This window comes from Macaca fascicularis, chromosome 12 (assembly GCF_037993035.2).
Source record: "Macaca fascicularis isolate 582-1 chromosome 12, T2T-MFA8v1.1".
NCBI classification, from domain to species: domain Eukaryota; kingdom Metazoa; phylum Chordata; class Mammalia; order Primates; family Cercopithecidae; genus Macaca; species Macaca fascicularis.
In genome coordinates, this window is record NC_088386.1 from 16,356,880 (window position 1) to 16,381,725 (window position 24,846).

At 34.8% G+C, this 24,846-nt stretch overlaps 1 protein-coding gene across 4 annotated transcripts in view; it reads right to left on the reverse strand.

The window, feature by feature from the left end:
* Positions 1-24,846, reverse strand: part of DPP10 (dipeptidyl peptidase like 10) — a 1,411,130-nt gene that overhangs the window by 355,989 nt on the left and 1,030,295 nt on the right. For all 4 annotated transcript variants that reach the window (XM_005572966.5, XM_065525407.2, XM_005572965.5 and 1 more), the window contains one exon: positions 5,065-5,159. In XM_005572966.5, coding sequence (XP_005573023.3) covers positions 5,065-5,159 — 95 coding nt within the window. The remainder of the gene's footprint in view (positions 1-5,064; positions 5,160-24,846) is intronic.

Genomic DNA, 24,846 nt, shown 5'->3' on the forward strand with positions numbered 1-24,846 from the left:
GCACAATGCACCAATGAAAGCAATTACGCTGAATGGAGTCCCCAGTAGCCATCAGTTTTTATCCTCTATCTTAAAAAGGAACAATTGTTTCCTAGTAAAAAAAAACTTGGCAATGGCCAAATAAGTGACACTAACTTATCTGAACAAAAAAGTCTTAATCAGAAGTATCATCCAAAAAGTGTAAGAAAACTGGGTCACACTTTTATTTTATACTCAGCAATACACACAGGAGAGGAAGTCAAGGTCAAATGATCCTACTCATGCATGCTGGTCTTCTTTGCAGGGTTCTTCTTAAAAAGAAGAAAAGTACATGAAACTAATGACGCTGAAAGCCACAGCTTAATATCTCCCTTAAAATTACCAATTTAAAAGTCATTACTTTGATCCCACCTCAAAAAACTGCCATCTAATTATCACATGGTTTTTCTTGTATCTCTGTCTAGAACAGGGTTTCTCAAACTCTACACTCCTGACATTTCTGGTTGTGTTAAGTGTAGGATGTACATTTCTGACCTCTACTCAGTAGATTCCCACAGCAAACCCCTCACATCCATTCAGGACAATCAAAAATGTCTCCTGGGAGTAAAATCACCCCCAGTAGAGAAACACTGGTCTAGAAAAAAAAAGAAACAATACTGTCAAAACACAACATTGATATGTACAGTTCCCGTGGCTTCACTGATTAACCAGTATTAGTTACACTACTGATGTCTATCACTACTGGGATTCTAACAGATACTGAGTAGACCAAATCTTACTAATAATTATCAAATTTTCCATTACTATTGGCCATTATGTGAGGCCACATGGCCACTCAAATTTTCTGATAATATTTCCTCATCTCAAATTTTATGAGATAAAATTTTTGATGCCTTTGTTAAGTAATTATTTATCTGTGCTACTGTGTTTATTTTTTTGTTGTTACTGTTTTAATAAGGCACCTATTTCCTTAAACACAAATCGAATAATAAGTTCCTTGATTTCACAGTGGTACACAGTTGGATCTATCACCTCCATATACCCAGCAGCGCAACAAATAAAACAACCAAGAAACAAAACCAAAAACACTAGGATGACATCCAAACCAGCTGATGCTGTCTGTTTGCATTATAAATCAATGAATCTTCCTTGGTTCTTCCCAAACCTACTATTTTGTAATGGCCTAGATATACGTAAACGGTTAGACCAATGAATATGTAACTAACATTTTTCTTTTCTTTTTTCTTTTTTTTTTTTCCGAGACGGAGTCTAGCTCTGTCGCCCAGGCTGGAGTGCAGTGGCCTGATCTCAGCTTACTGCAAGCTCCGCCTCCCGGGTTTACGCCATTCTCCTGCCTCAGCCTCCCGAGTAGCTGGGACTAGAGGCGCCCGCCACTTCGCCCGGCTAGTTTTTTTTTGTATTTTTTAGTAGAGACGGGGTTTCACCATATTAGCCAGTATGGTCTTGATCTCCTGACCTCGTGATCCTCCCGTCTCGGCCTCCCAAAGTGCTGGGATTACAGGCTTGAGCCACCGCGCCCGGCCTGTAACTAACATTTTTCTTGGAATCATTCTGCTTCCATATATGAATTTCCTTCCTGTGTTATGGCTATTTTTAGTAGAATGTATTTAAATAGACTTACAGAGTTTCAAAGATTTCAGATGAGACTCTTATCTCTCAATTATTGCTTTTCATATTAATGCATAAGATATATATTTTAGTGGGCCACGCTCTGTGACCCACGCTTATAAACCCAGTGCTTTGTGAGGCCATCAGAGGAGGATCACTTGAGGATAGTAGTTCAAGATGAACCTGGGCAACATAGTGAGACCCTATCTCTAAAAAAATATATATATATATATTTTAAAAAATTAGCCGACCCTGGTGGCACACACCTGTGGTCCTAGCTACTCAGGAGGCTGAGGCAGGAGGTTCACCTGAGCCCAGGAGTTTAAAGGCTGCAGTAAGTTATGATTGCACCACTGCATTCCAGCCTGGGCAAGAGAGCAAGAGTTTGTATCTCAAAGAAAGACAAAAAAGATACATATTTTTAAAATCTTAACTGTACTTAAGTACATGGGACTTCGACTTATGTTTACAACCCCCTTATAATTTCAAAAAGTGATTTGATAAAACAATTTGCGGCTGCTGGTATGTTCAGCCATGACCATGGTGATATTCAAATTATTGACAGTGGAAACAGTACAGCTAATAGTTAGGAAACATTTTCCTCATTTTGTCATTGTGGATGAGCTTTTGTTTGAACTAGTTCTGGCTTTAAGAGATAACATTTCCAAACAATAATTATAAAGAGCAGTTTTGAGGCTAAATCACTTACTTCTCATCCTCTAATTCAAAAGTTATATGCCCCTTAATTTCCTCCTTTCATTAGAAATCCACCTACCTTCAAACCAAAAGAATGCCTTAACACAATTATTTCATTTTTTAAAAAGTATTTTTTATTTTGGCAACCATGCCCAATATTTATTTTAATCATAGAGTCTGCTACCCAAAAGTATACAGTAATCATATTTAAAATGTGTTTAAGCTGAAAAGTGATAATATGATGTTAAATTTACTTATTTTTAAAAATATATTTGTAGTCATATTGTAGCATAATATGTCTTACTATAGAACAGGCCATTCTCTTAGGACATTTTTATCAATAGTATATTTATTTTCTCAAACGACTTGTCATGCTTTCATTTCAAAGCTTTTTATACTGATCTGATCCAATTAATTATTATTATTATTAAAATATTGATAATTGCTCACAGAAAAACCAGCAATACTTGTTTCAATAAAATATATTTTTCAACAGAGTTTCCTGGAAGAGAAATTAAATCCAGGTTTTAGCCTAATGTTAATCTTAAAAACATACGTGTATTAAATAATGCCATCTTGAAGTTAGGAGAAAATGATTAAACAAGCTCCTTTGAAATCATCTGGAATTATGGCAATTTCTATTTTTGTTCTCAGTTTTGGGTAACTGGTTGCAAACTGATGCCACCTTCCACTCCCCTAACCCCTCCCCCCACATTAAATTTAGATACCTCTAGGACTTATAAATTGCTTAATTATCTGTGCTGTGACATAAACGTCCTTAGGGAGCCTATGAATCTTAGAAGGTAAGTAAATTAGAATATTTACTAAATATGACCCTGTGGTAATTAAGAGTCATGGCCAACATAGAGGAGAATAGAAAGAGACCTCTAAAGCATTTAAAAAGATATAACACAAAAGCACAAAGATAAAATAGCGTTAATTAGCACATGGAGTAAAACCACGATGATATGAGATGGTGATGGTGTGTAGTACCAACAAAAGAACTGAGATAATGGAATAAGAATCTAAAAGTTTTGTTTGTTTTGGTTTCTTTTTTGATGTATCATGGAAAATAAAAAAGTAATGAATAAATGGAAAACAAAAACGTAATTAGTGATGGGGGAAAACCTCATTGACTTGCATGAATGAGTATTTAATAAGGCACAGTCATATAATAGAATAATTCATATACTGAGTATATCTAACCTGAATGCTTGGCTACTGAGGGCCTAGAATCTCCATAACATTATGTTACTTTATGAAAAAAAAAAAGCAAAAATTAAAATGCATTCCATTTTTGTTCCCCAAACTAATTTTATTAAAAATCCATTCATTCTGACTTTAATCTGTATATTATTATCATACCTTCTCATCATTATCGATTCTGGAATTCTGTCTCCTTTCCTATCTTCTTACTAATGGCTAATTTTCCACTATTGACAGTATTTCTCAATGATTCTCTAGGCTTTTTTCTAGTATCCCTAAGGACCATCCACTGAAGAAATAGTAAATACTGCTCTATACTGTTTATTAAAATTCTCCATAAGGGTTAGTATTATCTCCCAAAGGAAATCCACATTCTTGGACAGTAGGAAATCTGCTGTACATATCCTTGACATCCTATGAGTACCATAAAGAGTTGCACACCAAGTAGCTATTCTTTGATTCCCTGTAAATTCATTTAAAAACAAAAATGTCATTATTTTTCTTCTGACTGATGACCTCATTATTAATGTACATTAGTTGGCTGGTTAAATTTGGCCCAATGATATATAATTACTTAATGATTGTAATGACCTTTTCTCCTTAATATGTAAAAATACTAAACAGAACATTTTTAGTCCATTTCTTCCATAGGGCCATTCCATAATAAAAATGGAGATTAAATGTTTATTTTAAGTGTACAAGTATGAATACATTTTTAAAAGTAGCCAACAACTTTGCTTATCTTTTTATTTTGTGGAGGTTTTCTGAGAGCCTGTAATATATTTTGTCTGTATTTTATGAATTCATCTAATTGGCAGTCTATTGAAACTTTAATTACAATAAAATAGTAAGTTAATAACTGTGTACTATTTTTCATCGGTGTTGAGTAGCTAGATTTTCAACATTTGCAATAGTAATTCATTATCACTTACCAAACAGGTAATTATAGCTAAGTCTCCTAACCTTAGGGTACTAGATTTTTCAGAAAGACAAAGTGTGTATTAAGACCAATATAGATACACACAGTAATTTAAACCATGTTGGCGAAACAGTGATACAAAATAAGTAAAATGGTACTGACAGAATCCTAAATTCTAAAAGTAGAACACATCAACCTCAGCTGAAGACCAGCTTTGGAAAGCCTTTCCATCTGATCCAGAGAACAACAGAACTAGAAAGAAGTCAGAAAGAATGAAAAGTAAAGAAGAAAGGAAAGTTAATAATAAATAAGGCTAGACTAGCCATTTCTTAACCTCGGCATTTGTATGACTAATGTTATATATAAAATATTGGGAAAATTATTCTTTTTAAGCAATTACTATTCATGGAAATATTTCTCCAATTACTAACAAAAGTAAATGGGGAGAAAATGAAGCAGATAGTCATGGGATATTTTCGATCAATAGGTTTACTGATTCTCACACTATTCCAGCCCCAATTTTCACCTGAAAAGCTTTTCAAATGCTGGAGCTGAAGAATAGAGAGTTATGTACATCTAGAGAGCTTTCTAAACAGTACTGAAACACAGAAAGTAATTAATTATTCATTACTTACAAAAGTTGTGTTTTCCAATAATAATGTGGTAGAATTTGTTTCTATATTCAGTTTAATGACATGTCCATTCTCGCTTTTATACACCACATCTGTATCTGCAACAACAAAGACATTCACAATTGACAAATACATTGACTAGGTAATATAGTAACTGTAGGGAAGAAAACGTGCAAAATAAACAGACACATTAGAATAATCATTTTTAGCCTTCAATAACACAAGCAGATTTCTGTACTTGGCATTCATTCTTTTGAAAGATCAGAAAGCCCGCCTAACACATGGTCTATTGTACAATGAACAAGGGGTTAGTATGAGATTCACTCAGGTTCATAGTTTAACAAATGAAAATTAATTAAAATATGGTCAATTTGCTGCACATTCTACAGTGAGAAAAAAAAATGGGCCATTACTGATGATGATCCAGTATTTTAACTTAAAAGTGCTGCCAGTTGACTGTAACTCTATACAGTTCTAAGTCTCCTCAGATTGAATCATTCTCATGCAGACCTATTTATGGATCTGATTCTTCTACCAACACTGAATTCCTATTTAGTCTCTTGAATTCTCTTTTGGGTTGTGAATTTGTTCTGTGGTATTTTATCTGGCTTTCACAATTGCAGCTCAAAATCTCTGAGGCTACCACTATATCAATGAATCAACCTTTTCAATTCTAGAAGAATTATGTCTTCATTTTAAATAATTGCATTTCTTTCAGATAAGTGCTTCCACATATTTTTGAGGTAAGTTTAGCCATGTTTGTCAGAAAATTAAAACATCTTAACAATATCTCTGTCTGAAATTACGAACTTGAGGGAAAACTGACAGGATATAAGGATATTCTGGAGATAAATACATATATGTAATTATAAATAATTACATATATATATATATAATTAGGTAAAAGAAGATAGCCACATTAGAGTATTTTTGAATACGTTCTCTTTTTAAATGACAATCTTTGTACCCAGTTTTACCCAATTCTAGCCTTTTCCATGGTGTTGCATACACATCCCTAATCTCCTGCTCATTCTTGGAAGAAAGGTGATATTAATGGAGATGAGATTCACTACTTAAATGAATGTGTGTAAGTTACAATATCTCAGAAACTGAATGTCGTCACTTGCAAACTTATAAAACAAGTACTAAATGATGAGTTACAAAGATTATCAGCAAAAACACACAAAAAAGTGTCTGACATTTTGGCAGAATGAGATTTTCTGAGTCCTTCTCTCATTATTTAAATATTATTAATAGTTACGTCTACAGTTTATATGACAAGAAGCAAGCAATACTAGCAAAACTGAAGTTTGTTTTCTTCAGTGTCTAATTCAAAAGACATAGTCCAATATGAGTCTCCTATTAGAGCCAAGAATAACACAGAGGGCCAGTAGTTCTTCTTAACCTTAATCACATGGGAACAGTGACATGTTGGAACTGTGGCCTGGGAAACAGGGAAAGACAAATGGCCTTTTTAGCAAGGAGGAAAGTAAGGAGATAAAGAAGGGATTTCCCAGTTACTCCCTGAGGCTGGCTGTACGGACTGATAGTTCTATATGATCTTTAAATTAAGGCCTTGTATCACCTTCTGAACTTCTGTTATCAGTTAAAAAGGAGTTGAGTTCTTTTTTTAATCCTTAACTTTACCTGTTTTCCTTTCTATTGATGCAGAACAAATAACAGATTTACATAAACTATAAATATTTATTTTGATTTATATTATTTTCCTGTCTTCCCTTTCCTTCCCATCCATATTTATGATCATGTCTCAACAGCAACACCAATCATCTGTAATGCTCATTTGGTCTTGCCAGTTGATTTGATCTCCTGTCCTCCTACTCACAATTAATGCTTGCTCAAATCAATAGTCCAACCTCAACTTTGAGTTCTAACATCTATTCCCTCTTTGAATTTTTAAAAATATTCTCATCTCTGGCCCACTTCTTGATTGTGATGAACATATCATCGTGGATTAGCAGAAGCCAAATAGCATGCCCTAACAAAATCATCCTTACAATATTTTCTCAATAAATTAAGAGAAAAATTTCCATTTTCCATTGCTTCATGGAGATAAATATAGCAAAACAAAACAAAACACTCGACAAGTAGTTTTTCTCCCAACAGGCAGGCAAAAACATCTTTGCAAAGATTGTGATAATGAAAGAAATCTAACATGGCTGGCTCCGTCTTGCTTTTAGGCTCATAGGCTGGCTGTCTTCACTCATTCTTGGGCATTGACCAAGCTAACCATGGGTGAAATTTAGTTTATAGTTTAACTTTGAAACAAGAATCATAATAGTCACTCCCTAAACCTCATCCCCTCCTTGTTCAGGGATTGAAACCACCCTTGTAATGCTAATGAAAGGAAACAAAACTGAAATTATGAAAGAGGTCTGAATTCTGCTAAAATGTAGCTGTAGTTTCTGTAATCCCTTACTGCTCAAAAGTTATGTGGCCAAAGTTTACAAGATTTGTGACTCCCTTATATATAGATAATATAGATAATAGTACTGTTGTAGAACCTCAGATTGGTCTTTTGAGATGATTTTCAGACTGGCCTCACCTGGACTCATCACTCAACAGTCCTGTGACCTCCCATCCAGAGGTAGACTCCATGCACAGTTTTCCACACTTTTATAATTGCATCTGCCTCAACCAATCAGCAGCATCCATTCCCTAGTCCCATGCCCACCAAACTTTCCTTGAAAAACCCTGACCTCCAAGACTTCAGGGAAACTCATTGAGTAATAACTCCAGTTCTCCCACATGGCGAATCTCATGTTACTGAAACTCTTCTTTACTGCAATACCAAGGTCTCAGTGAACTGGTTTTTGCAGTGGACAGGAAGAAATCACTGGGTGATTACACAAGCACACTGGAGAATTTTAAACTGAGATGAGGTCTGTGGCATCAGAGAGAAAGAAAAGTCATAGAGGATTTTTAGTATGAATGGTGATTCCTGGTCAAGAGAAGAGAAAAAGAAATATGTGACCCCACAGTTCCTTATAGTGAAAGAAAATCTTAAACGAGTGATAGTTTGTTATTAGGGGTGGTCAAAATAAAATTAATCATTATTTCCCTTAGAATGAAAGTAGAAGGAAGTGAAGCTTGTTTGAAAAGATAAAGACTACACTTAATATCAATTTATTTAAAGTCAATTTTCTTGGATAATTGTTTGGCCTTGAGAAAAATCTACAGAGAATTAAGATTAGTAAATACCTTTAGTTCTACATTCCTGCAAATTTTACTGTTAGACCTGCAATGCTGCATTAATAGAAAACTTTAAAAATTCACACGTAATTCTCTAGCTTAATAACTAATAAGGATTTTTGCATGAATTATTTTAAAAGCAACTAGTATCTGCCCTCATTAATTTTCTTGGGGTTTTTTTGTTCTTTATAATCTGGTCTTCTGGATTTCATATTTATTCTACTTTACAGTTTGATTTATAATCACTAGTGAAACCCCCAGCTTTGAAACTCCTGTTACTAAGATTAATAGTTATCTACTAGATTAATAGTGATCCTTCATTCTGGAACTACATTTCTAAACGTTGTACTATATATTTTGTTTAACATTAAGTAATAAAATATGAGTGAATCAGATCAATGACTTAAGTGCATTAACGTGGGAAGATTAAGGTAGGTGTACTTGAAGTATTCTTAAAACATGACATTATGCATATCTACAAGGTACTTTGATTAAATAATATTTTCTCCTTTTTAGCTCTTTGACAGTTAAGAGCCAATTATTCTGAACACCATTCAACTCAGTCAGTTTTTTTTTTTTTTTTTTTTTTTTTTTTTTTTAATGAAAATGTATGGCAGAATAGAGTCACTATCTGGCCTATGTACCCTGAGATCCAAGAACCTATTTTCAGTCTGCAGTATCCCTAACTATCATTACTGTCATTTCGATTCAATTCTTTCTTCCATAATTTGGCATACAAAAAGAAAAACATAGTATCCTAATTTAAAATCTTTCAGGTAAATGGAACATTATATTTTATACCCCTTCCACACAAAGCAGATAATATACAGCATTTGCCGTTGTTAATTTAGTTCTCAATGTAGTATTGAAATTAAGAACTAAGACTTCTGCATCCACCTTATCTATCAGGACCAAGAAGAAAGGCAGCCTACATTCACTATTTTACTATTTGTTCTAGGAAGTTCTTGTTCATGAACTTAATGGGGTAAATCAGAACAAAAACCTTTTTTTTTTTTTCAGAAAATGGCTGAAAATTAGTTTCTAGAAACATTAAACTCCTAAAACTGGGTAAATTGCTCAATTATCAAATAACTCACTTCAAGATTCCTGCCTTTCTGTATCTACCAATCCTAAACTATTACATCTTGAAGTGCGCCTAACCAAACCAGATCCTTACATTGAAAGCTCAGTCTTATCTACTCAAACCCAGATTTCCAACCCTATTCATATCTTCCCCTAAACTTCTCCTTCTGGACACTCGGACTCATAAAATGTTGTCTTTTCTGACTATTATAGGTAATAAACTCAGCTTTGCTTAACAGGTTACGCTGTGAGCCTTCTGAGAAGTTGAAAACTGACAAAATTCATCTTCCATGTGTATCAGTATAAAATCCCCATATTAGTAGTTGGTCTTGCTAACGGCTAATGTAAGTATGCATTTACTTTTGATGTGATAACCTACTTTCAGTGTTTCAAAATTAAATCAATCAATAAACATATCATCTATCTCTACATAGGGAAAGAGTTTTCAAAAAGTAGAAAAAACCTTGGCAAATCAGTTCTCTGAGAAATTTTAATCCAAACATAATTGTCATGGAAAACTATTTCGATATATCCACAATTAAAATTCTGTAGCAGTCCATGTTTTAAAAGAAACTATACTCAGTAAAAAAGCTGGGCAATTAAAAATAAAACATGAAAAAAAATGAAATTACTATCACAGGAAATGCTCAAATAAATCTAGGAAGGGTTTGTTAACTAACAAGTTAAGATTTTATTCTTTAATTAACTATTATCAATGGTAAATCTGGAATATTTAGCTATTCATAATTAAAACACAGTAGGCTCCTCATTCAACTCTCCTAAAACACTGCTCACAATGTTAAACTTTTCTCACATTTTGAAGAGCCCTAGGATCCATATATTTAGCTGAGAAAACTGAGGCCATTAGAAATGGCTTCAATATCCTTTATTTCTACTTCGAGATCTCATTCCATGTACACTCTTTGTTTCCCAAGACTTTTGGGAAGAGATGAACTTTCTCCTTTGCAAAGAGAAGCTCTGTTTTATAAACAAGTAAATGCACTCTAAGTTCTTAAATATCTTTGATTTCTGCTAAAAAAAAAAAAAAAAAAACTATGGCCAGGCACGATGGCTCATGCCTGTAATTCCAGCATTTTGGGAGGTCGAGGGAGATGGATCACAAGGTCAGCAGAACGAGAGACAAGCCTGGCCCACATGGTGAAAACCCGTCTCTACTAAAAATACAAAAACTAGCCGTGGTGGCATGCAGCTGTAACCTCCAGCTACTCAGGAGGCTGAGGCAGGAGAATCGCTTGAACCTGGGAGGCAGAGGTTGCAGTGAACCAAGATTGCACCACTGTACCTCAGTCTGGCAACAGAGTGAGACTCTGTCTCCAAACAAAAAAAAAAAAAAAAGAAAAGAAAAGAAAAAAAGTACATTAAGTCTGGTGTTTTTCTCTGTTCCTAGTTTTTTTTTCCCTTTCACACTAGGCCTCAATAAACCTTTTGCCTGAGGGGTTTCCGTAACAGCCATATTCTCCATATTCTCCGTAACAGCCATACATGCTATTCTGCTATTCTCTATATCTTCTGCAGTGCAGCTGCAGTTCTTGCTCTCCTGAAATTTCAGACTTCCAACATCATCACTGACCTGCAATAACCAAGTCCAATATGCTCTTCCCCTATGCTTAATCTCCACCTAACTCAACTTCATAGTGTGTAACAATGATGATGAACAGTAGGAATTTGCAATGCTCTTCTCTTGACTTTGAACTACTACCTTGCCCTGGTATTTGTTCTTCAAATTTTCCTTTCAATTGCTATCTAAACAAAGGCATCCTTCCAAACTCAGCTGTAGGCCTTTTTTTTTTTTTTTTTCCCAACAGCTCTTCAGTGACTATTTTACTACTCACACCTTCCTATATTGATTCTTAAACATTCAACTAAAGTCCTCATCTTTCCCATATGCCAGTTCTATATTTCCAATTCTATACTAGATCACGTATCTTGTAGACATATAAGACTCAGTACTAAAATTAAACTTTTTATAGTTTTGGCTCTACTAGCCCTCCAAATTCCATTTACATACATAGCATCCTATTGGTTACACCTTTCCTGTATCTTTATCTCCTATATTAATATTGTTCTTTATGACCACCCACCTAGACTATTGTTAGTTTTGTAAGAGTTTTCTATGCCTCTAGGTATTACCATTACACAGCCCAATCAATTAGACACAATACTTCCCATTACCTCAAATACTCTACAAAGACCTGTGGCTTCCTAATCATAAAATATAAAATTTAACATATATTTATATATTTATTATCTACAAATAGTCTATAAGATAGTCTAGATGATCTGGTGCTTACAGTTCTCCGCATATGTAAAACTTCACTCCCACTCAGACTTTCTTACAATGCCCACAATAAATACACCAGATCTTGTCCAAACTTTTAATTTTTTTCAAAGCATGGTTAAATACCCAACACCTTTAAAGTATTCATCTAATATCTCTCTCTTCGGAACTCCTAAGCCATTTAATATTTAATCATATAATTCCTTTCGATCTTTTTTACTGAGTTTTTAAAATTCCATTTTGATGTGTTTGTTTTGGGTTTTCAATTACTTTATAAACTCAAGAAGGGACCTATTTCTTGTTCCTTTGAGTACTGAAACCATCTACATCAACATATCTTACTGTTTACATTAACACAATTTGCTATTCAACCGTCTGCGTTGATACGACCTTAATATTTCAGGAAATTCTTGCCAGGAAGCTGAAGTTGCAAATAACCATCTTTTTCCAAGAACTTTCCAAAAATCCATTTACTTGAAAAATAGACTGCACCATCTAAGGCTCACTAAATATATCTTCCTCAGAACAACATGCAGCACAAACAAATGACTGTTTCCTATTTAAGAGCTTCTCCAAAGCACTCACATCCCTCAATTCAACTATCCTAAACTCTTAATCACAAATTATGCCCAACTCTAATCAAGACCACGTATTGAAACACCTGTCCAAGTACATACCCTCAAAACTTTATAAGCATCTCTTCTTTGCTTTTCTCTTTCCATACGCTGCTCACTTTCTGTGACAACAGTGATCTTTTTTACCAAACTAAACAATTAAGTCAGTCATGCTTTATCTTCAATAGGTTATTTCGGTGGAATTTTTGGCAAGCCACCATTCAGTCGTTTGTAGCTTTTACAATATTTACTATAGCCCCATCCAGTAGAATGATCACAGCAAATATTTTTGTTTCCTCTAAGTTTTTGACTACATTTATCAAATATATATATGCACTTATTTACTTATTTATTGCTGTTGTGACGTTATTTAGAAATACATTTAGCACTCCTGACGAAGATATCTGCCTTGACTAAAATTTGTTCAACCTCCTCCATCCACTTCACAACGAGTCCTTGACCTTGGCCGGCCTTTAACAAGAATCCTGCTGGGTCAGTTTAGTGAGAATCCTCCTGCCCTTGACACTTGATCAAATTTCTCTACCCCCACCCTTGAAATTTAAGTCTATGGCTTGCCTTTAGCAAAAATTGTGTTAATCCAGTTGACAGAGCAGGAGCACTGCCATCTTGGACATGCCCTTCATTCTAAAGTTCAACTTAATAAAAGCTACCTAAATCCAAAGGGCATCAGCCTAATGGCTAAGGTCAGCATGACCATAAACCTCAAATAACATCTCCAACCAGAAACATTCCAAACTCCTCCCAGACCACGGACATGCCAGTCCCTAGATAACCCCCTCCTGCTGGGAAGATGCCAGCCCCGAGATAACCCCTCTCCGGGCTGGAATGATGTCTGCCTTAAGATAACCTCCTCTGCTCCCAGAGACATTCCAACCTGTCATCAAATTATCCACACACATAAACATTCCAAGCTTCTGATCAGCCCCTCACCGTAAAACCAATATATACTCACCGTCTGTAAGAGAAAGGGGTCCTGACCAATCGGCCAGGAGTGCCTCTCAGGTTTTAACTAAAGAAAACTTCTTTAACTGTCAGCTGTGTTTCACGTTTCTTTCCTCTTTCTTTAACTCTTATACCAGTTTAACAAGACTCCCCCTGCCCTGGATACCTCCTGTTAGTTTTCCAGGTATCGACTGCTTTATTCTGCTCATTGGCTCTAAGTACCTCTAGCAAGCAGTGTTTGCTCTGGTTGCAGTTAAGTCTCTTTACTATATTGCAATAGTTCTTTTGTTGGGTTTGGTATGGGTTTTTTTGTTTTTTTCTTTTCTTTTTTTTTCTTGAAACAGAGTTTCACTCTGTTGCCCAGGCTGTAGGCTGGAGTGCAGTGGTGGGATCTCGGCTCACTTCACAGGTTCAAGTGATCCTGCTGCCTCAGCCTCTGGAATAGCTGAGACTACAGGTGTGAGTCACCACACATAGCTAGTTTTTGTATTTCTAGCAGAGATGGGGTTTCACCATGTTGGCCAGGCTGGTCTCAAACTCCTGACCTTAAATGATCCACCATCTTGGCCTCCCAAACTGCTGGGAATACGGGCATGAGCCACCATGCCCAGCCCTATTGCATTCACTTTGAATAAGTTCTTCCTTAGCGTTTTAGTAAGTGTCAGAATAGTTTTTAATATTATTTTGCAAATCTCAACTTTCATAACCTACTTTCATAATATTACAGCATTACATTTAAATAATTTTTAATACATTTACATATATATAAATTTAAACTTAGCATTGTTAACAGAAGAAATAAACTTTGTGAAACATTTTAAAGAGGTTTATTCTGAGCCAATATGAGTGACCATGGCCCAGGGAACATTCTCAAGAAGTACTGAGAAATATGCTCAAGGGAGTTGGGTTACAGTTTGGTTTTATTCATTGTAGGGAGATAGGAATTGTAGGTAAAACCATTAATATGGTTTAGCTGTGTCCCCACCCAAATCTCATCTTGAATTGTAATCTCCATAATCCCCATGTGTCATGGGAGGGACCCGGTAGGAGGTAATTGAATCATGGGGATGGTTTCCCCCATCCTGTTCTCCTGATAACGAGTGAGTTCTCACAAGGTCTGATGGTTTTACAAACATCTGGCATTTCTCCCGCTGGCACTCATTCTCTCTCCTGCTGCCCTTTGAAGAAGTACCTTCCGCCACGATTGTAAGTTTCCTGAGGCCTCCTTAGCCATGCAGAACTGTGAGTCAATTAAACCCCTTTCCTTTATAAATTACCCAATCTCAGGTATTTCTTCATAGCACCATGAGAACAGGCTAATAAAACCATAAATAAATACAGGGAAGGTTTACATGGGTTCAGTATAAGAGGTGGGATATCTTGAAGTGGGGAAGGTTTACATGTCATCAATGGAGTCAAAGACTTTCTGATTGGTAATTGGTTGCAAGAATTAAACTTTGTCTAAATATTTGAAGTCAGAAGAAACAAATGCTTGAATCAAGATTAAAGGGGGTTGTGAAGGTCAAGGCTTTGTTATGCAGATGAAGCCTCATAGCCAGCAGTCTTCAGAGAGAATAGATGGTAAATGTTTCTTTTCAGACATTAAAGTTGTCAGATTATCAGTTCATCTCCCCTAGATCTGGGAAAGGCTTGGGAAGGGAAGGTCTGGCTGCATTAATGGAGATTGTCTGCAGATCCAAATTTTCCCTACAAAAGATGGCTTTGTGGGGCCATTTCAAAATATATCAAAAAATATATTTGGGGGTAAAAGATTTTTGTTTCCTTCAGGGTCTGCTATCTGTCCTGTGACACTATGCCAGAATTAGGTTAGAAATTAAGCCAAATTGTACCAGGTTAATTAAAAAAAAAAAAAAAAAAAAAAAAAAAAAAAAAAAAAAACACCAGTTTTACAAAATTTTGTGGTTTGTAGGATATGACTTAACCTTTGCCTTGCATGACCTTTTGTCTTGTTTTTATTTAGCCACAAAGAGACTGTTTTGTTAGTCTTATGATCTCTATTTTAACCTGAATGCTGGTCAGTTGTGCTTAAATTCCAAAAGGAAGGAGACACAATGAAAAGTGTTCAACATCCCTTCCCATCATGGTCAGGAATTCAGGTTTTCAGGTTTCTCTGGGGTCCCCTTGGTCAAGAGGCAGTCTGTTTGGTCTGTTGGGGGACTTAGGGTTTTATTTTTGGTTTACAGTATACTAGATCAGGGGTCCATAAACTGTAGCATTGGGTCAGTCTGGCTTTTCAAAGCCTGTTTCTGTAAAGAACACAGCTACATCTATTTATTGTTCATGGCTGCTTATGCACTACAACGGCATAGTTGAGTAGTTGCAACAGAGAAAATATGGCCCACAAAGCCTAAAATATTTACCCTCTGGTTCTTTAAATAAAAAGTTTGCTGGAATCTATGTTAACCTATTAATTGTTTGCCTCATTCAAAGAACATATTTTTTACTTACTATATTTATAAATGTTAATCACTGATCATTGCAACGTAACTAAAAGACAGTTCTTCTGGATTTCCAAAAGAGCTATATACTTTAAAAGGTATTTTGTTGTTGTTGTTGTTGTTGTTGTTGTTTGTTTGTTTTACAACATGGCATGAGAAATACATATTTTTAAAAACATGAATCAAATCCCTGGTAAATAAGATAAAGTTAGATATCCAAAATAAAAGCATTTACATAAAAAGTAACCAGAATAAACATCATTTTTATTTAAAAGTCATCATAATTGTAAGTAACCATTATTAATACACGTGGAAGTGCCAATCCTATGAATGCTACTTCCTGTGATAAAGAGCCTTTTTCAGACTAGATAATGGAGCAGTTGATAGCCACTCAACTAAATAATGTTTTTCTGATTTGTAGCTAAAATGTGAATAGCAGCAATTTTCACACGATCATTTCATTCTTTGGATTATTTGAAAAAAGATCGCATAAGAGGAAAATAAAATCTCTCTCTAGAATTTTAAATATCTTTTCCCACCAGAAGGGTTGTTTGCATAATAGTAGCATAACCACCAGCTTTAACTGATTCTTAACTTTCTTCAGTTAAAACTCTTACCAAAAGTTTCTTGACTTCATACTCATACACTCAACAATCTTGTTGAATGGTCCAGTCTATTTAAATCATCAGGCAAAGGAAAGATGTAAGCAGATTCATGCTTCTCTTTCACTTGAGCAGCTCATATAAAGTAAATATAAAGATTGGTGTGTTTTTATGATCTCAAAGGTCTAGAAATCTACACTGCAGTGATACATGCAGAAAATAGAGCTTATTTTAAAGTAACATCTAAACTGCAAAATATGGAGGATAAAAGAGGCTAGGCAAATATTTCAATCACTTCCATCTCCCTCTATTTAGTTTGTGTCAGCTACTATATTGACACCATTTTTTTCCCCATTCTGAAAAGATTAAACCGAGCTGATTTTAGTCTTTCATTGTGCTTTAGGAGAAAGGGAGGTCACCAGCAATCCTACGCAAGATGACAATTTTTGTATTTTGGGGTTCCACTCCAATAATACACTTCACTATAACACCTCATTGGCCTATAATGATTTGACTGTTGCTGTGAATAATAAACTCTTTGTCTCTGACCCAAATGCCTCATTTTTATATAGTCACACATACTTTGGCAGGCTAACTTGTTAATTTACAAGTAGGGTGAGGTCTTAGACCCTTCACAGTTATTCACTTAAAAGATATCCTCCCTCCACTCCAAACATCTCCCTGCTTTCTCTTAAGATTTTAATTTTAATTTCCATGCCACTAGTAAAATGACCTCAAATTGCAGAGTTATGTTTCATTAACTTAGTCATAAATCAAATAATCCTTCATCAAATTTGTAAATTAGAAACTCAAAATGAACTCTACTTATCTAATTTGTGCTTCGATCCTGCAACATTGACTGTCATTTAAAACTCTGAAGTCCTATATTTAAATAGCTATCAGCATAGCCTAACCATCCGTCACTTAGCTATTTTATTATCTTGCTCAAATCTTTCACGGTCAGTCCAGGAACTTTAGTTAATTTCCATTGACTGTTGATATTGTCCAATTGACAAACATGTTTACTCTCCAACATCTTTGATAAAGCTGTGTCTTTCAAGATTCAATGTCTTCCCACTAGTATTTCAGTTGAATGGACAGATAGATATGTTACTAGTGCCAGTAAAACTTAAGCAAGTTTTCTCACCCTTATAAAAATATTTCTCTAGTCGTGGTTAATATCAGCATACAAAAGATGATAGAAGAAAAAGACATACGGGTCAAAGACAATAATTTTTTACATTTTCTGATTTCAAAGTAATGTATATTCACTGTGGAAAATTTGTGTAATGCAAACATGTTAAGGGAAACTGACAATTTTAATGTGTTCCCTTATAAAACACAGTTGCAATCATTTACATATCAATGTTTAGATCAGACTTTATTCCTTAAAATTATAGATTAGGCAATATACTCTGTCACTAAAATTTCACCATCGGCTATTTCAAAAGCTCAACACTTGACTGACATTATAGAAAGAAAACTAAATTGAAATATCATAACTGAAATATATAATACATGCTATAGTTCTGAACATAATTGCATAGAGTAGTATTGAAGAATTTTGTTGTCTGGAAAACTAATTCATACATCTAAACAACAGATGCTGTGACTCTTCAAATGCATAATGGCATACCTTATCAATTTCTACATATTTCAATTAAATCTCTAGAGAGAAGAATTGATCACTGTAATCCAAGTATATAATTAAACCATAAAGTAAGACTTAATTAAATAGAAAATTGATTTAGTTGAATAAATTGGTAGTATTGCATTCATTTAAACAGAAACAACATTGAAAGAAGTGACAGAAGGAATAATTAAAATTCACATGCTTAACAACATGAATGAAGGGCAGGAATATAAAATATATGAAAATACTTACAAAGAAATAGTTATAGGATGGTTACTAATATCAAAACACTAGCTAGTTCTAAGACAATAGCAAGTGGAAATAAGGCAAAAACTTTGGCCAATAGGTTGTCGTTTTTCTTTGGATAAAATAACTTCTCAAGCATATGTAGGCTTTAAGATTTTTTTTTTTTTTGAAACAGTGTTAAAGTTTATGAGAAAAATTCAGATGATTAAGAAAAAATGCTGATGAGCCTAAAATTGTACAATGGACTTAATCATATTTGTTCTTATGCCTAGGATGTAACTTAGCTAACTGTAAACAGCTATTATACAAGTTAATGTCTGTTTGTTTGTTTGTTTTTGAGATGGAGTCTTGCTCTGTTGCCCAGGCTGGAGTACAGTGGCGCAATCTCAGCTCACTGCAACTTCTGCCTACTAGGTTCAAGCGATTCTCCTGCCTCAGCCTCCCAAGTAGCTGAGACTACAGGAACATGCCACGATATACAAGTTAATGTTTTCAGAAGAAGGACGATCAGCTAAGAATTGATAGATAAGTCATTGTTACCATTTTCTACTTTAGGGAGGAGGTGGGAGAAAAGTAAAGACTATTTACTTCTTTTGGAAGTATCAGAAACTCCTGCCTGAATGAGATTACCTCCCGAACTGGTTGACTGCATGTAGGGCTTCATGCAGACATGCATGACTTGATACGGATACTTCAGTGTTGTCGTCAGGGGCATGAATAATATCTTACCATAGTTTTCTTTCAGATGGCTCCATTCCGACAAGCTTTCTCTTCATGATCAAAAAATGACTACAGCATATGTAATCCCTACAGCCTCTCACTTTAAAGACAACATAAAAAAGCAAGACATATTTTCCAGGGTTCTCGGTAGGAGGTTCCTTGCATTCATTGGTCGTAGACCACCCAGGTACTCATTCTTGTGCTGTACGTTAGTGGTATGCAACGTGCTAATTAGGCACAGACCTAAATCACATGCCCATTACTGCCAAGCATTGATTGTGTGTTGGTTTTGAAGAAAGAAGTTATTTTCTGGATGACAGAAAATGATCAAAGTTAGCTAAGTGACACAGACAACAGATCTATTACACAATGAGTGTGCATTGATAATTACTATGTTTACTTATGGAGGGTATTATTTGTCAAAAAAAAAGGGGGGGGTCTCCAAACTCACCATAAGTTTGCATCTCATAAAGCAGGTAAGTACAGGAAAATTGATTATATATGTGCACATGTATGTCTGCACATATCTGTTTGTGTGTGTGTGTGTGTGTGGCGGGGGGTACCAGTGGTAAAAAAAGTGGGTCCGTGATAGAAAATACATTTTTAGTAATTGTTAAAATTCTGAGTGGGGTTTGCTGTTTGTCTGGGGTCCTGTCATCTACACAAGTCATGTTTTCCCTGGAGAAAAATGATTTTGTCTGAAATCTCAAGATATTTGATGCCCATTGAGGAAGCTTGCCAGGAGAAATGTGTGCTTTTGCCAGGATGTGTAGTCAGAGATTTATTCTACTGAGAGGGGGGAAAACATGTTGGCAGCAGATCAGTCTGACACTGCTGAGAAGATATAGATATATGTCCTGGGAGAATCACAAATCTCCATTAAAGTTTCAAGTCTCCTGTTGAGTTGTTAAGAGTAATCAGATTGGCCAAGGAGCAGTCTGAATTTACAAGTAAGTCTGCCAGTAAGGATAAACTCTAAACCTATAATTTAACATCAATCAGTGTTAGAACATGAATGGGGAGAGTACATTTTTTATTGCTGTGGTTGTTTTCTTCAAACTAGTGACCCTACCTCACTTCTCATCATGATTAAACAAATTTTCCTTATCTAACATCATGGGCAATTTGAAAGTCCACCCCTTCCATGAATTATGAATTCCTCCCAAACAATATTAGTTTTACACACACAGACACAAATGCACACACATACACAGATAGATAGATAGATAGATAGATAGATAGATAGATAGATAGATAGAGAAATAGATAGATAGACATATCAGGCAGTGAAAGAAGGAAGAAGGAATATGTCTTAGAAATTTGGGGTGAAATTCTGACTCTTCTACATAACAGTATTTAATTTTGGAGCTGGTTACATTAGCTATCTGTAATTTACTTTTGTCATCTGAAATAATTTTTTAAAAAACCTAAATGTCCAAAATAAGTTGTTTTAGTATCAAATACTATAATACATGTCAAAAATGAAGTATCTTGCACAGAGTATGTATCCAATAAAGTGGTCTTGAGTATGATGATGATGGAGGTAATGTAACTGACTACAATGATTTAGTAGGCATTTTTTAATTCTCCATCCTACTTACCTTTCATCTTCTTATCAGATACTACCATTAACCATTAAAATGGCTGTGTACTCTTAGAAGAAAATATACAAATTTCCTTATTTACCTAATTACTAAGAATAAGACTGATATATTTGGTATTTACGTATCTCATTGAATTAGTGTCTAAGTATTCCCACTTTGAGAATTTTGGAAATCACATATGCACTTGATGAGACAATGAACCAAGAATAGAGTAAAATCCCAGAGGTTAATCATGCACACAATAATAAAAAGAAAAAATAAGAAGATATTAAGGTAGTAAGGCTATGACGAAAGGAAGCCATCCCAGTATCATGAAATGATGAATTGATGAAATGTGGTATATCCATATAATAATATTGGTATTTACATATCAATAAGGATGAACAAAGGAATGATACATGGTACAAGAGGAATAAACCTTAAAAATATGAATGTAACTGAAAGAAGATATTAATAAAGAACTGCACATGGCATAATTCAATCTATAGGAAATGTTCAAATAGGAAAATCCACAGAAATAGATAGTAGATTAGCGATTGCTAAAGACTGGTGGGGAGGAGAATCAGAAATAACTGTGTACTAGATTTCCCTTTGGAGATGATGAACGCATTTTGGAAATGAACAGCAGTGATGGTTAGACAATTCTATGAATATACTAAAAACCAATGAATTGTACACTTTAAAAGGGTGAATTTCATAGCAGTTTTTATCACAGGGAGGAAAAATGGGTAACTATGTGAGGTGGTGAATATGCTAATTTGTTCCCCCATAGTTACTATTTTACTATGTATGCAGATATATATATATATATAAAATCTTATAACATTATGATGTATACATTAAATAGACACAATAAAAATTATTTTTAAAAAATAAGAGTGAATTTTATGGTATACAATTTTATATCAATAAACTTATTTTTTTAAAGGTACATGATAAAATAGCGATGACCAAAAAGGAAACAATTGAGATGACAAAAGTTTAAAATACAAAACTTTAGATATAGTTTGGCTGTAAAATCAAAACTACTGGTGGAATATAAAACAAAACAATGTGCCATTTTCCTGGTATTCATTTCAACTACTCAAAGTAAAGTTTAACTTCTCACCAACTTTGAAACAAACATGTTTGTTCTTGTGTTATAGTTGCTATGTGTAATCCTTCTCCTTTAATTTGAATCTTCTCCTCCTTACCTCTAATATAGGGCTCTACAAGTAGTATATATATTCTGAATAAGTTGACAATATTAAATACATTAATCATATAAAGGTGATATGTTCATATAATAAAGTATTGAAAGGAATGAAATAATGATATATAGTACAAGATAGATGAACCTTGAAAATATTAATCTAACTGAAGGAAAACAGTCAAAAAGAGTTAATTATTTTGTCAGTAAATTTTATACACTGTTTCTACAAAGGACCCCTGAGAAAAAAGTTGACAAAGTAATTGGCTCCAAAATGTTTTGGAGAGCTGGATGGAACCAAGGAGGTCATCTTGTCCATTGACTTCATTTCATCCATGATGAAAAAGTCATCAAAAAAGCCGCATTGAACACAGTGAAGAATCAGCAACGAAAACTCCTGAATTAGGATTCCAAGTCCAGCCTAGTTACTGCAATACTGGTTATCTCTTCATGAATGAATGATGCTGATACTGCTTCCTTAAGCTTACCCTCCCACCTGTGTGTTCTTTGGCCTTTCTACTTAGCTTCAAGCTGTGAAGAATGTACTTTATGAAGCTAAGAGATTCACTGTTAAATCATAATTAATTCATAGTTGAGCAACTCTTTATTCATGACATAAAGGATCTTCCCTAATACTGTTCTATGATAGGTCCAGTTGACCCACAGTAGTATGTTGAAAGAGGCATATGAGTAATTGTGTTTCATCTCTTCTTGAATTACCAGAAGCAAATGTCAAATATGCAGGTGTTTAGATCCATATATTTTCATACTTTATCTTCTTAGACACAGTTTATGGCTCACATTTCTCATCTTACTAAAAGTACCCTGGGTTTTCTTAATTTTGTCACTTCCTGCCATGCCTATAAATATAATTGTTCTAATACTTAGCATCATATTTAATCCAAGCCACCTGTTTGCACAGATGGCAGCTTGCTCACTTTTATGCAAGAGCTAAAGATCTGGACCTAAAGAAACACAAGAATTAAACTGTCGCTTTTCTTTGCTTCTCCAAGTTTAAAGTGGGTTAAAGAATCAGAGAGAACAGATGTCTCTCCTTAAGCATTTTATTTTGCCATTTTTTTCTCACACAATTTTTTAGAAAACATGATATGAGATTCCTTGTACTGAACATTATGTTTCTGCTTCAAAAACATGGGCCTTCCTGTTCTTCTTCCTAATATGACACTTATTGCACACATCATTAAGCAGATAAGAGCCACAATCTGCAGATCCTATCTCACTTCACCTGCATTTTAACTCCATAACATTTGCTCTTGGGCACAGCTGGAAGCACAAATATGATGAAAAGGTAGATAACTGTCTTCAAAGATACAGATATGATATGATATAGAAAATCACCATTTTTGTTCCTATCAAAGTGTTCTGATAGAACAAACAAGCAACAATATAATGAATACACTTTTCAATCTCAATAAACTACTTGTTACGTGTTTACCATGCCCCTAGGAAGCAGGAAGAAGGAGGGGAAAAGGCACCCATAACCTAATCAGTGAGAAAAAATACAGTTACGCAGTACATTAAAAGAAACAGCCATTTCTTCACACCTACAATGGGAAGGACATTTTGTTAGACATTTATACTTGTCTCATTTAATTCTTATATTTACGTAAAGAAAATTCTTATATTTACATAAAGAAAAGTGAACTCCAGGGAACTTAATTAACTGGACTAACATCATACAATTAAGAGAAAGGGGTAGCCAGAATTCCAATGGGAGACAGATTTTAAATACAATTTGGAAGTGAAATTTTAATAACTACCCCAAGGGATGGTGCTGCTTGGTCTCCACCCCCTTCTAGCACATACCCTACCTGGTTATGGCCTGCAGCACCCAGAGGCTGTAGTTGAAGGGGTAGATCCCAACATTCCTTGTAGTATCAAAATTAGGGGAAATAACTGAGGTCTGAACACGGCAAATTCAGGTGTGTATGCATTCATGTCCCCCCTGCAGGGTGCATGCTAATGCTAGTTTCAGCCTTGTCAGTGTCAGTTAACAAATGTGAGGAACCACGGTAGCAGCACAACAGCATGTGGCTAAAAGTGGAGCTAGTCTTCACTAGACTGTTGCAGACCCACCTTTGAACCTCAGCAAATATAGAGTGATGACTTTCAAAGGGGCTAAAGAAGGTCATAAAGCTGGAGCAAATTTGATTAAGTCCTCGTGGTCTTAAGTGAGATCACATATTATCATATCAAAAATGTGCGTATATATATGTATATATGTGTTTTTATTTAAACCGTGTTTTTTCCTCATTTTTTACTTCTAGTAAATTGCACACAATATAAAATGTATCATTTACCATCCTAACCATTTTAAGTTTTCAACTGAGCAGTGTTAAGTACATTCATACTGTTGGATAACCATTGCCACCACCTATCTTCAGAACCGCTTTCATCTTGCAAAACTGAAAATCTGTACACATTAAACAATAACCCTTCATTCCTTACTGCACTTCTTGGAAACCATTATTTTACTTTCTGTGTCTATGATTTTGACTACTCGAAGTACCTCATATAAATAAAGTCATACACAGTATTTGTCTGCTTGCAACTGGCTTATTTCACTTAGCATGGATGAACCTTAGAAGGTTGTAGCATATGTCAGAATTTCCTTCCTTTCTAAGGATGAATAACATCCCATTGTATGTACATACCACATTTTGCTTCTCTGACTCATCCATCAACGGACACTTAGGTTGCCTCCACCTTTTAGCTCTTGTGAATAATGCTGCTATGAATAGGGGTACATAAAAATCTCTTTAAGACCCTGCCTTCAATTCATTTGGGTATTTATTCAGAAGAATAATTTCTAGATCATGCAGAAATTCTGCATTTAATTTTGTGAAGAAGCATCATAATGTTTTCCACAGCAGCTATAATATTTCACGTTCCCATCAACAGTGCACAAGACTTTCAGCTTCTCCACATCATCACCAAATATTATTTTCCATTTACTTTCTTTTTGATAGTATGTATCATAGTGAATGTGATGTGGTCTCAAATTATGGTTTTAACTTGCATTCTCCTAATGATTAGTGACATTGAGCATCTTTTTCCATGATTATTGGATATTTGCATATCTTTTTGGAAAAATTTTCATGTAACTCCTTTGTCTATTAATTATGCTGTTTGTTTTGTTATT